Source organism: Berghia stephanieae, chromosome 3 (genome assembly GCF_034508935.2).
Source record: "Berghia stephanieae isolate SIO BIC M18660-M18661 chromosome 3, UCSD_Bste_1.3, whole genome shotgun sequence".
In the NCBI taxonomy this organism is placed as follows: Eukaryota; Metazoa; Mollusca; class Gastropoda; order Nudibranchia; family Aeolidiidae; genus Berghia; species Berghia stephanieae.
The window spans coordinates 63,118,063-63,131,373 of record NC_088362.1 but is presented as its reverse complement, the minus strand read 5'-3'; the positions used below and the strand labels follow the sequence as shown (position 1 = coordinate 63,131,373).

General features: G+C 35.3%; 1 protein-coding gene across 1 annotated transcript; it reads right to left on the bottom strand.

Annotated features, from left to right (window-relative positions):
* Positions 1-4,505: 4,505 nt before the first annotated feature.
* Positions 4,506-8,749, bottom strand: LOC144968173 (cystatin-B-like). Its single transcript, XM_078906206.1, has 3 exons — positions 8,488-8,749; positions 6,416-6,523; positions 4,506-4,869 (listed from the first exon to the last, which is right to left on the bottom strand). Exons 1-3 carry the CDS (start codon positions 8,551-8,553, stop codon positions 4,741-4,743), a joined length of 303 nt encoding a protein of 100 aa, XP_078762332.1. The 5' UTR covers positions 8,554-8,749; the 3' UTR covers positions 4,506-4,740.
* Between the last annotated feature and the right edge of the window lie 4,562 nt (positions 8,750-13,311).

Sequence of the window (13,311 nt, the reverse complement as noted above, 5' to 3'; positions counted from 1 at the left end):
ACCAAGGATTGAGGACCAGCCATTTCTTCATTTATTTTTTCTTCAACATTGGTCCTTTTGAAGCCCACCGTACAATTCCAACTGACATAAAAATAAAATAAAATAAGTAAACTTCCCTTTATTCATTTGTCAAGGACTGGAATAACCCAGGCATTAGCCGCAGTGCAGCGCCGCTAAGTGAGCTAGGGCGAGGTGACTTGCTCAAGGCCACACAGCGCAATGGTGGGGTAAAGAAGCAAAGATCGTGATCGTACCGCTGAAATACTCGAAGCTTAGAATTGTAAAGAACTAATATTGTGAAAACGAAAAGCTCCAAAATTAAACTAGACAATGGACATTTTGGGCTACATCAATTTCTTTGATTATTATTTTTCTTTATCACATGAAGTGAAGGTTGACGGTTTGAGATCATAAATATACGTCTCATACAGACACAAGCGCAGAATCCGAAGAAAGGAAATACACTCAAATGCTTACATTATTCGAAACAAAAACATAACACTACATAAGAGAGATGATTTTCAATTTTTTTAAAAATCAGCTCCCAAAACCATACATTTGACCGTTTCCCTCACAGCTAAGGACTCGGCCATGACAAAATTAAATCTCATTCCCAGATAAAGACAGAAAGCAACTTGGAGAACAGACATAACACATAGAAGATACAGCAAGTGAAACTGTCTTTCGTTACTTAAAGAACAATAAGGAGATCAGTTCAAATGTCAACAACATTAACTCGTATGGCTGGCCTGATTGTTTTTAAGGGTTTTACAGCATTTACGACATATTTATGTCATTTCAGCGTCAGTAAAAAGAAAGAAAATAAGATAGTATAAAAGGTTATAGATTGACAATTAATTGAAAGCACACAGGAAAGTAAGACAGAGAGGAAGGGTACAAATAGGGAACATAAGTAGATTCCAAGAGCATACTATTCTTATGCATAGTTAGAGATCACCTTAAAGTCTCATCCTGACACAAGCACAAGAACCCACTGTACTCTAAATATTTACAAATCATATGTTTAAAAAAAATGTACAATACATAACAGAGAGATGATTTACAAGGGAAAAAAATATCATCTCCAGGAACTATAGCTATACATTTGACTGTATCTCTCCCAGCCAACTATCTGGCTAGGGTCAGGACAAAAAGTAATCTCATTTCAAGACAAAGACAGATGTAGGGGGATAGAGGACACCAAAAGTGCCTCCCTGCCCACTATGGGAGGCCAGGAACCCCACCCAGTGGCTGCCTGAGGCCACCAAGATTCTCAAAAGAATTTGGCTAGGATTCTCATCACAAAGGGGACATTAAGAACATGCATATCGATTACAAAACAAACAAATATAAACATAGACGAATTACAAGAGGAGAAGAAAAAAAATCTTCCATGTGAAAAAAATAGGAAAGAAAAAATGGCAACGATTACCCTAGACTGCCATCTTCATAACAAAGGACCTGATCCAGGACCTGTGCTAAACCCATGATAATATAGACAGAGAGCAACACGAGTTCTTTTATTTTTAGATAAAATGAAAACACAAACACAAGAAAAAAAATACAAACAAAAAAAAAAACAAACAAACAAAAAGTCATACAGGCATTCATATTTTAAAAAATGTATATATTTTATTTTTAAACTGTCGGAATAATATATTCAATATTAAAAAAGGTAAAGCTCAACTTGTTGCTTAAAAAAAAAAAAAGAAAAAAAGAAGAATTCCAGAGAAAGGCTAAATTTAAAACATGTGAAATACAGCATTTTGTTTCATTGCGAGATTTCCATTTACTAAAGAACCCGTTAAAAAAAAAAAAACAACAAAAATTAAAAGCAAACAAAATCTTCTTTATTTTGATCTGACGAGCAGACGTTAAATTGTTTTATAGCACCAAATCTCACACAAGACCATAACACATCTGTCTAAAAAGGACACATTTACTCAAAACGTCACACCTTTAACTGCAGGCACCGATAACACACAATTTATTAATTTCTCTAATTATGAGGTATAGCGTCAAGTATTGTGTAAATGTTTATATTTTGAATTACAAGAATTGCCAATTTGCTATTAATTAATTCTAATTTTATTTTAAAAATATTTTCTACGACTGATTATTGCACAGCTTTGGTGTATGAAATTCCAAACTGTCTGCTTGACAGGCTCCAGTACATTCAAAATGACCCTACTATACTAATTCTGAAAAAAAAAAGAAGTTAAGCCACTGTCAAACAGACAGATATTTAACATGGCAGTTTGGTTAATAAATTATTTTAATGATATGCATCCTCCTGACGTGCATATCTATGCAGGTCTGACATCTTAACGCAATTATGGGCCTAGTTTAATATTGTTGTAATTGACAATATTTTGCATCATTTTTTAAAGATTTCCGTTATGACAATGGGCCCAAAAGAAATTGGGTTATCCAACCTGCAAATAAGTGCATGTCGCATTCTCCGATTAATCAGATCTTTTAAATTGTTATGATCCTATGAGTCTGTGATTATTAAGCACCAGCAACCAATTCCTTCTGTATCTAAAAAATGCTACTAAACATGAAAAGACCCCAAAAAAGTAGCGTCTAAGGGGAGTCATTTTGTTATATGTGAGGCTGGCTGAGAAAACCCGGGAAGATGCAACAAGCTTTGATTTGAGATATGAACCAGAATCGAAGATAAAGTGTTTCCCATAGCAACAAATATTATTTTTAAAAAATCATATCTTGAGTTCTAATAGACATAGAAAGAAAATTTAAAGTGGTAAATGATCAGAAAGATGTAGTTTACACCACTGCATATATAACTCAATTTAATGAAATTTGCGCATATTTCCGGGTTTTCTCAGCCAGCCACACATATTCTCAGGTTTAAAAAAAATAAGCAAAGAGTAGATAAATTCTACCACAAGCCATAGTAACCCCCCAAAAATAAACAAAACAAAAACAAAACACAACCAAAGTAAAAAAAAATACGCTAGTTATAATGAGGTTTGTGAAGATCTTTTAAAATAAAAGCAAGCAATTAAATGGGAATTACTGGTTAAAGCATGGGTGTAAATAAAAAGCACCCCCCCCCCAAAAAAACAAAAACAAAAAAAAACCCCAACAAAACCCAAAAGAAAACAAACCATACAAACCCAACAAAAAAAAAAAAGCATCGTTATACTGGCATGGCACTGATCAATGATGTTCTGTCAGTGTGTAAAATGTCTGTGTTATAACATTCTGGATATCAGATAAAGCATAACTACTGTTTCCTTGAGCATTTACAACTGTAAAAAAAAAAACAACAAATGATTGGTGCTCAAGTTGGACACCCTCAATATAAATAAGCGAATTGTGACCACTGCTAGAAAAAGATCTGAACAAGTGTGTATGAAAGGTGCCAGACAAAGCAAGAAAGAAAAATACAAGAAATACTGCGAGGTCCACTGATTTTTTGGGATGTTTTTTTTCTTGTATTTTTCTTTCTTGCTTTGTCCGGCACCTTTCATACACACTTGTTCAGATCTTTATCTTACACCAGTGCCTGCTCCTTAATTTCTTAATGTGACCACGGCTGCTGCTGGCTTTTATTATTCTACTATTTTAAACAACCCAAGGTTAAATGTTGTTAATGTTATTTGTTACTATTCAATGATCGTTAATGGCTTTATTCTGTTCAATATCTTTTAAATTGTTATACTGTTTTTGACTCATTAAAAAAATTCCAGTCCTAATCTTTTATTTTGTCATTCCACACAAACTCATGAATTTCTTCATATAGAATCTCTTTCTTGCTTCATGTCAGCATTTTACACAAATATAGTACAATGATTTATTATTTTGTTATGAGAATTCGGATTAAATCTATTGAAAGGTGATGCTTGAACATGGTCTTATAGAAAATATTGTGTTTTATCTGACATCAAGTAGAAAGGTGAAATAAGACAGATGCTCTCCATTACTGTCCCATTAGTTGTTTCTAAAATTTTCCCCTGTGCCATTGTATTCATATTAATGTGCATTCAACCATACACATGTTACATTGCACCAGTCTGCTGTTGTCAGTTACATGTGGAGTGAATGAACGGCCTAAATGAAATCTGATAATTAGATATGCAAGCAAAACCTTGTCAATTAAAATGCTGATGAAGCAAAATTTTTTTAAAAAGTGTTTTGAAAACATATTAGTGTATGAGTTATCAATGTCGATATAATATGTGATATATTCACATAACCAGATCAATACAAGCAGACTGAGACGAAAATTTATTGACTTTTTATCTCTTTTATTTGATATAATTTACCATCTAAATCATAACATGTCTGTACAAAAAAATATCTGTTTTGTTTTGTTTTGGGAAGCAATTAATTATCATATTATTATCATTAGTACTATTATTATTATTATTATTATTATTATTATTATTATTATTATTATTATTATTATTATTATTATTATTATTATTATTATTATTATTATTATTATTATTATTATTAATATTATTATTATATTCTTCTTTATTTTTCTTTTCTTCTTCTTCTTCTTCTTCTTCTTCTTCTTCTTCTTCTTCTTCTTCTTCTTATTGTTGTTATTACAAAGCTTTGTGAATTGAGTATTTAATAATCTAATATCATCTCTAACTAATGCTGGCAGTGTCAATGACTTCAATTTGTGAAAACCTAACCATGAACAGACTAAATGCCAGCATGAAAAAGAAAATCGAATGACTTTAGTAACCTCTAAAAAAAAAATCAAAAATATTCAATGGGGTCACTCTCTGTCTTGTTCAACTGGATATCTACCAATGACGGGAGGGCATTTACATTAGGCAACGGGCGAAACACTCTCATATGGACGAACTCAGCGTCACCAACATTTACCTGTCGATAGCACAACAAAAAGTAATAGCAATAAAACTTCCAAGACAAGTATTATGAATGCCCTAAGAATTTAGTTCAAATCCTCAAATGACTGCTCCTCACAACCACTCCCTTAAAAAAAAAAAGACAAAAAAAGAAAAACTATTCTGCATTTTCATTTATACTTGAATTGCAATTCTATCATCTTGGGAGTCTCAATAGCTCAATCGGTAGAGCACTCGGTTCACACACAAAGGGATCGAAATTGGTCCTGGGCAAAGTTGAGGATTTTTTTTTGACCTCCTGTCCACCCAAGAGTGATTGAGTAGCTGGGTCTATTAGATCTGGTGAAAAGTACTTTGAGATACTATCTAAAAGGTAGCAAACAATTGCAACAGATCGTTTCATGCTATAAAAACTGGGATTGGGATAAACTCTGGCTCCATGAGCCTAATGGCTCTGAAGGACTACTTATATTTCTTATCAGAAAGCAAAGTCCAAACCAGTAATCCATTGACCCAGTTACATTAATAACAACAGCGTCAGCAGTTTTTATATTTTTCTTAAAAACAGCAGTTGGTTTTACTTCCCCCCCCCCACCCACCCCAATTGAAAGGCACTATCCCTCTATAATGTTATTACAAATCTTATGTATACTGTAATGATTAGACTTCTAACTCGTGACCTTTATATTGTGTAACATATTTAGAGACACAGGGCGTGAGAGATGGCCTCATGGATAAGGTATTGCACTCCCACCCCTGAGGCCCAGATTTGGGCCATTTGTTGACATCTCATGTTTTTTTTCCTTGAGCAAGAACTTTATAAATTGAGCTTTTATATCGCACAATATCCACTAAACATGCTCAAAGCGCTTTACAAGGGGTCCCTGGCCAACGGCAATACTTAACATATAGGACGAGACATGATGCCTGTTAGACTATATTACAATTTTTTCAAACAGACAAAGCTGTTAACGGCCAGGTACTCATTTTACACCTGAGTACAGTGAGAGGATGTGAGTAAAGAGCCAAGGACTCAACTATGAACAGCCACATAGCTACACTTTCATGGCTTACTTTATGGCGCCCCTTCAGCATTTATTCAAAGTTGTTCTTGAAGACAAACTGGCCTAGAGGATGAATACGCAAGATTTTTATTGTTTTAAAAACGTGAGCATTCATAAAGCGGATCCACCACCGGATGGAAAAACATGAAATTTTTTTTTTGGTGAAGGTTAAGAGTATCTAATTTTTAAGCAAACAACTATTTTGATTTTTATAGTATACCATAGTCACCCTACCCCTTAAAAAAAATTCATTTTTGCCTTTTCAATTGGTGCAGATAGACCATCTTTCACAATTGTGTTTGCACACAAATTTTAAGAATTTTAGGATATGCATGAAAAATGCATTAAAAGCTGAAAAACTTAAGGTGCTTACTCCATTGTCACATGATATTGATATTGGCTTTGATTTAGTCTCAAAAATGTGCAAAAAAAGTTTTACTCTCAGAGATAAAAAAGAGAAGAAAATATCAGACTAAAATTGATACATTTCATTCATACCTTTACAAAAAAATTGGTGCCAGCAACTACTTGGGATTTGTAAGACACAGCTCGGTATTCGGCAAATGATTTCCCAGACTTCTTTTCAGCCTCAGCCTTTACTATGTGCTATAAATAAAAAGGAGAAAAAAAAAGAAAAGAAAGATTAGCATTGACCTGTACTTATTTGCAGGTCTAATAACCCAAATTGTTATGGGCTCATTGTTGTAATGGACATATTCTCAAATAAAAATTTTTAAAATAAATTGTCCATTACATTAGTCTCGAACAGTGGGCTAATGATTGGGGAATGAAATTTAATGCAAACAAATGCTACATCCTCAGCACAGCTAAAAAGTACAATGAGACCTACAAGTTAAACAACACTGTCCTGATAACCCATACCTTGGCATCACCTTCTCAAAGGACATGAAATGGGGGAAACACATTAACAAAATAACCCAAAAGGCAAGCTCCACCCTCGCCTTTCTCCGCCGAAATCTTAGCCACGCCCCAACGTCATGCTAACAAAATGCCTACCTCGCACTTGTGAGATCACAATTGGAATACGGAGCAGTTGCTTGGGACCCCTACCTGAAAGAGGATATTCAAAAACTTGAGAGAATCCAGAGATAAGGCGCCCGGTTCCTAACTGGGAACTATAAGAGCAGAATCCCAGGATGCATGACTAAAATGTTAAACGAAATAAACCTCATCAGCCTCCAACAAAGAAGAAAAGAAACCCATCTGTCATTCATGTTCAGGATTATAACAGATCAAATACCATCAATAAAGGCAGACTCCTTTTTCACGCCACAACCAAACAAAAGAAAAATCCGAGCACTCACTTTTGCCAACCACATAACCGAAAACCCCATTGAGAGATACGCCACAAACAATTTGAACTGCTTCAAAATCCCACAAACAAGAACACAAAACTACAGAAATTCTCTCTTCATTAGAACTATCTCGGAGTGGAATTGGCTGGATGAACTGGTCATCATGGCACCAGACCTAAACGATTTCAAGGCCCGACTGACATGGGCCCGCGCCCAATGAGGACGCCACTGAAATACAACCAGACCGTTGGTTTCTTCAGTGCCAACCATACAGATACAGATACAACGATGTTAAAACAAGCCCATAAAAGCATTCAGATATCAGACCTTCAAATATATGTACAAAGGTTATCATCCAATTTCTTAAAAGCAAAGAAATAAAAAAAAGAAAAGGCCAAATAATCAAGTATATAAATTTTTAAAAAAAGAAGAAAATATTCACAAAATAGGTTGTATCTAGTTTGCCATGTATCATTTAAAAGTTGATTTTAATGATGTTCTCATGGTGAAAAGTTATGTGGGAACATATTTATTGTTGTTTCAATGTTTGTTGTTGTTTGGCTATTGAGTTGTTGTGAATTATTTTCATGTTGGGTAATCTGTTGGGTGTCACTGTGAGTTCCAATCACTGTTGTGATTTGTTTCTTCCTGTGAGTTTGTGACGTCACAATGGGCATAAAAACGGGGTTGACTTCATTTTCCAAGCTCTTCTTCCTACGATATTGATAATGGATTGTTGATTGAAATTAGTCAAGTGTTGACTCTGATTTTATTATATTTTTATTACCGGACGAACATACCCGGACTATTCGCGTGATGCCTTGATACATGGCATTTTAAACTGCCCATATATGTCCTTTACATAATATGGAGAACACCCACTCTGGTGGAGACTTTTGAACTTTTCCCTATATTTTACCTGTCGTGCACTAGATGGAGAAATCCGTTCACGACAGTTCAAATGTGTATTTATCAATTATATTTGGAGGTAAATTGATTATCCCTACATGACATCTCTTACATTTACACTTTACACAGACTCTGGTGTGCCGGCTGGTTGCTAGTGACTAGCGAAGAAGTGTACTACGGTAGTAGTTAGTGTAGTGTAGAGTGTGGTGTTCTCGGTTCTCGTTCAAAAGTGGAATGCTTTTGCAAAACACGAGTACCTAACCTAAAGATGATTGTCAACATAGAATGACCATATATTGGAAATAAATATTTCTTTTATTTTCAACGAAAATTCAATCTACAAACCTTTTCGATTAGGTCCTGAACATCCTTGTCTGCTGGTTTTACGTCACTTGGTGCACCGCACATCATCTTGACTTTGTTTAGTTGACAACAAATGCTGGAAAATCCCCGACTGTTATGCGATATGTAATGTTCTGCAATTGGTCTTCAACGCGTCAAACCGTTAACTGTTTTATCCAAGAATAGAGCAGTATTTATAACTTTGAAGGAGCACAAAATGACTTGCTCAGAAGCTAGACTAACTTCAACGAAATCACAATAATCACATGATTGGGAATCATCGTATGTCACGTGACCTGAAAGTGTCTGCAAGTAATAAAAAAGTTGAAAAAGGGTAAAAGCTAGTGTACCCAAGCGTGAAAATACTAACAAAAGAGTGAAAATGGAGAGGCTTCCTATGGGAACAAAACAGACAATGGGTGACCCACTACCCATACCTCCGCTAATTTTTCATTCATACTGCAACCACCATTGAGTACAGACGATAAAGTTATGTTGCATTTTATTTCATTTGTTTCCCCCGTTAATTTGTGTATTGTTGTGCTGGCGAAGGGTGTGTACCCGAAACGTCCATTGTCTGTTTTGTTCCCATACGAAGCTTCCCCGTTTTCACTCTTTCGTTAGTATTTTCACGATCACAGGCTTCAGGCAGTCCCTACCGTTTTCTAATTTAGTACCACAGAGTGTCGTGGACCCTTTAGGTAGGCGATACGTGACACCAATGATATTATACTCGTTGGTGACACCAACAAAACAAAGCAAATAAACAATTTACTTCAAGGATGACACTGATAGCAAACTTTGCTGCTCCACCGTTGTGACTTTCGCGACGTGTACATAATATATTATGCAGGTCTGAAATCCGAACCCACCTATGGGCCTAGTTTAACATTGTTGTAATAGACAATATAAACATTTTGAGATTTCCATTACAACAATGAGCCCCATAAGGATTTGGGTTATCAGACCAGCAAATAAGTGCCCGTCGGTCTTTTGGTAAGCTCAATTCGAATGCTGATATGGGAACCATGATATGTGGCTTTGTTGTGTCCAGTGGTACGGCACTCAGCATGAGACTTGAAGGTTGAGCAGCGAAAAGACGAGTCATTAAAAAGACCTCTTACTCACCCCACTTCCCTACCCCCCCCCCCCCCAACCACCATACCTACAAAGCACCTATTACGTAGAGTAATATCCACAAGAGGAATGCTCAAAGCGTTTTACAAGAGTCCCAAGTCATCAGTAACCCTTAACACGTAAGACGAAATATTTACATGATGCACGTGAGGCATAATTACAATTTGTTTTTTGTCAGAGATAATGTTATCATCGACAGGGTACTTATTTTACACCTGAGTGTGGTGAGAGAAAGGGGGGAATATGTGTATCCGCTTACTTTAAGAAACATCATAGTAAAAGTTATGAATAACAATTATTTTGACCAGAAAAAAATAATGAAAAAAATTATTTCAGAAGTCAGAATTAATGACATTAACATTCATAAACATTCAACATCCCTCCCCAATTCTAATTAATGCAACACGAAAGGAAACACAAAAAAAACAAAACAAAACAAAACAAAAAAACAACAACAAAACAAACGAAACAAAACAAAAAACAAAAGAAAAACAACAACAATAAGATACTACTACTACTACTACTACTACTACTACTACTACTACTACTACTACTACTACTACTACTACTACTACTACTACTACTACTACTACAACAACAACTACTACTACTACTACTACTATTACTACTACTACTACTACTACTACTACTACTACTACTACTACTACTACTACTACTACTACTACTACTATATATATAATGATATAATAATGATAATAATAATAATAATAATAATAATAATAATAATAATAATAATAATAATAATAATAATAATAATAATAATAATAATAATAATAACAGCAATAATCATAGAATGAAACGAATTGTGTAAATTCCGGTAATAATAATAATAATATAATAATAATAATACTACTACTACTACTACTACTACTACTACTACTACTACTACTACTACTACTACTACTACTACTACTACTAATATATACTAATACTATAATACTAATAATAATAATAATAATAATAATAATGATGATGATGATGATGATGATGATGATGATGATGATGAAAATAATAATAATAATAATAATATAGACGAGGAAATGGAGGAAGGGAAGTAATTCATCTAACTCTGGTTGCAAAATAAAGTTTTGCTAATAACATGATTCACTCCCCTCAAAATGAATTGTGTATTGAACAAAGAAAATTATAATGATGTTGTACCGGTATGTTTAAACGGGTCACATATATACAACTGCCGACGGATAGTTATTTGCAGGTCCAATAAACCAAATTGTTATGGTCTCATTGTTGTAATGGATATACTCTCAAAGCAACGCAATGTTAAAACGGGCCCATATTTGTGTCCGGTTATCAGACCCGCAAATATGATCACACCAACAACTGCCGTACTCTGACCTCATCTTTAAAAAACAAAATTACCAGCAAAATTTTACTTCAAACAGCTAGATATAGATTAAAAATAACACTCAGTCGTTGAACAATCTTAAAGCTGAGACTTACAAAAGAAAAAAAAATAGAAGGGTTTTCTGGCCAAAATGAACAAGAAATAAACAGTGGATTGAACTTATTTGCAGGTTTGGTAACCCAAGTCCGTATGGGCTCATTGATGTAGCCTATTGGAAATCTAAAAAAAAAAAAAAATGACGCAAAATATTGTTCATTACAACAATGTTAAACTAGGCCCAAAAGTGGGTTCGGATGTCAGACCTGCATGTATGTACACGTCGGTTAGCACCAATGAATCGTGCAAGTAAATCTGAGGAACGTTTTAACGGTTTATGAAATTTCCCATTTAGACGAGAAATCATTTTCATTCATTCATTCTCTCTCTCTCTCTCTCTCTCTCTCTCTCTCTCTCTCTCTCTCTCTCTCTCCTTCTCGCTCTATTTCTTTCTTTCTCCCGCTCTTCCCCTCACTCCCATCCTCCTCCTCTTCTATTTCCTCCTCCTCCTCCTCCTCCTCCTCCTCCTCCTCCTCCTCCTCCTCCTCCTCATTCTTCTTCTTCTTCTTCTTCTTCTTCTTCTTCTTCTTCTTCTTCTTCTTCCCCTGCTCATCAACCTAATAATCATGCCCCACCCCACCCCCACCATCTCCTCCTCCTCCTCCTCCTCCTCCTCCTCCTCCTCCTCCTCCTCCTCTTTTTCTTCTTCTTCCCTTCTCTTGATTAAAATTTATAAATAAATAACCTACTTACTCCACATCAGTTGTTCCACGACAGTTTCTTTCACAAAACCGTTTATTCTTCTTCTTTAATAATAAAACAAAATAAAATCACAAGCTTTAGAGCGCTCTGCTCACACATTAACACACCCGTTTCGACCCCCGCCCCTCTCCTCCTCTTTCCACTTCTCAATTATTGAGTAATAGGGCTGGTCAGATTTGTCTAAAAGTGCTTCGCGTTCGACTAGCGTCCTATCAAACGGTAGCTAGCAATTGTTCCTATTCCTTTAGCCCTTCAGATACCGGGATAAACACGGACTTCACAGGCCTAATGGTGATGAAACACCTCTTTTCATGTTGAACAAGAAATTAAACGTTGCCAACTCATTCGGTAACAATCGTTAATTCAGGCATCCGCTCTCTCTCTCTCTCTCTCTCTCTCTCTCTCTCTCTCTCTCTCTCTATATATATATATATATATATATATATATATATATATATATATATATATATATATATATATATATATGTATATCACCCCATTCCTTTAAATAAATAGCCGGTGAAAAATGAAAAGTGGTGTAACCGTTATTGATGGTCCGCTTGGGGGCCAGGTACTCCCCGGTGTCTTTCTTATTTTTTTTTTTTGTACCTGCTTTTCACGGGGAGAGGATGAAGGTCTTGCGTAGCGTTGTGTATGTGTGGTTCGTGTGTGTTGTGTGTGTGTGTGTGAATGTGTGTTTGTGAGTGTATATGTTGTGTGTGTTTGCGTGTGTGTCTACTCTGTGTGTGTGTTTGCTACGCTAGCGTTGACTTACGATAGGGGGGCGAGCGGACATTGAGACGAACCACGCAAAATTAGTGTATCTCCAATGTGTCAAAAAGTAACGGAATTTATTTGAAGTGCTCAATTACTGAATTGCTTTCTGCAATTCAAGTCTGTTTTATAGGATGAATCATTTTTGTTTTTGGTAGTTTTGATATTTTGGACACAGGTTTTGTTGAACTTTTTAAAGTTTATATTTTTCACTGTTATGACGATTTTTTAAATATCAGTTAGGATACTTTAGCACCTACATATTGGTTTTGGTTTGGGATAACCCGACCCTGAATCTACCTTTGCGCATGCGCGCTCTCCATACACTGAAAGCCAGGGTTGCCAGTTTGGCATTTTAAATGCCAGATTCCAAAAATCTGGCATTTTTGAAAACCGTTTGGCATTAGAAAAATCATTTGGCATTTGGCATTTTCATTTGGCATTTTCTTTTCTTGTATATTATACTTCAAATGACACCTTTTCTCGACCGTGGTGTAGTGGTTTAGCACTCCACTTAGTAGTCAGTAGGTAAAAAATTACCCCAAAAGGAAATTTAGTATAATTAAAAAAAAAAAGAAAAAAAAAGAAAAGAAAACACGCAAGCCACCAGGATATGATAGTAAATTGTCTATCAAAAGTGAGTAGTTTTCTTAGAGGGGGTGGGAGTCAACAGACTTTGGCATTTTTTTGAGTGTTTTGGCATTTTTTGAGTCTTCTCCTGGCATTTTGTT

Coding starts and splice junctions, on each gene's coding strand:
- LOC144968173 (XM_078906206.1), bottom strand. CDS start 8,553: ATGATGTGCGGTGCACCAAGTGACGTAAAACCAGCAGACAAGGATGTT. Junction 6,524..8,487: donor TTCAGGACCTAATCGAAAAG/GTTTGTAGATTG, acceptor TTTTATTTATAG/CACATAGTAAAGGCTGAGGC. Junction 4,870..6,415: donor GCACCAATTTTTTTGTAAAG/GTATGAATGAAA, acceptor TGCTATCGACAG/GTAAATGTTGGTGACGCTGA.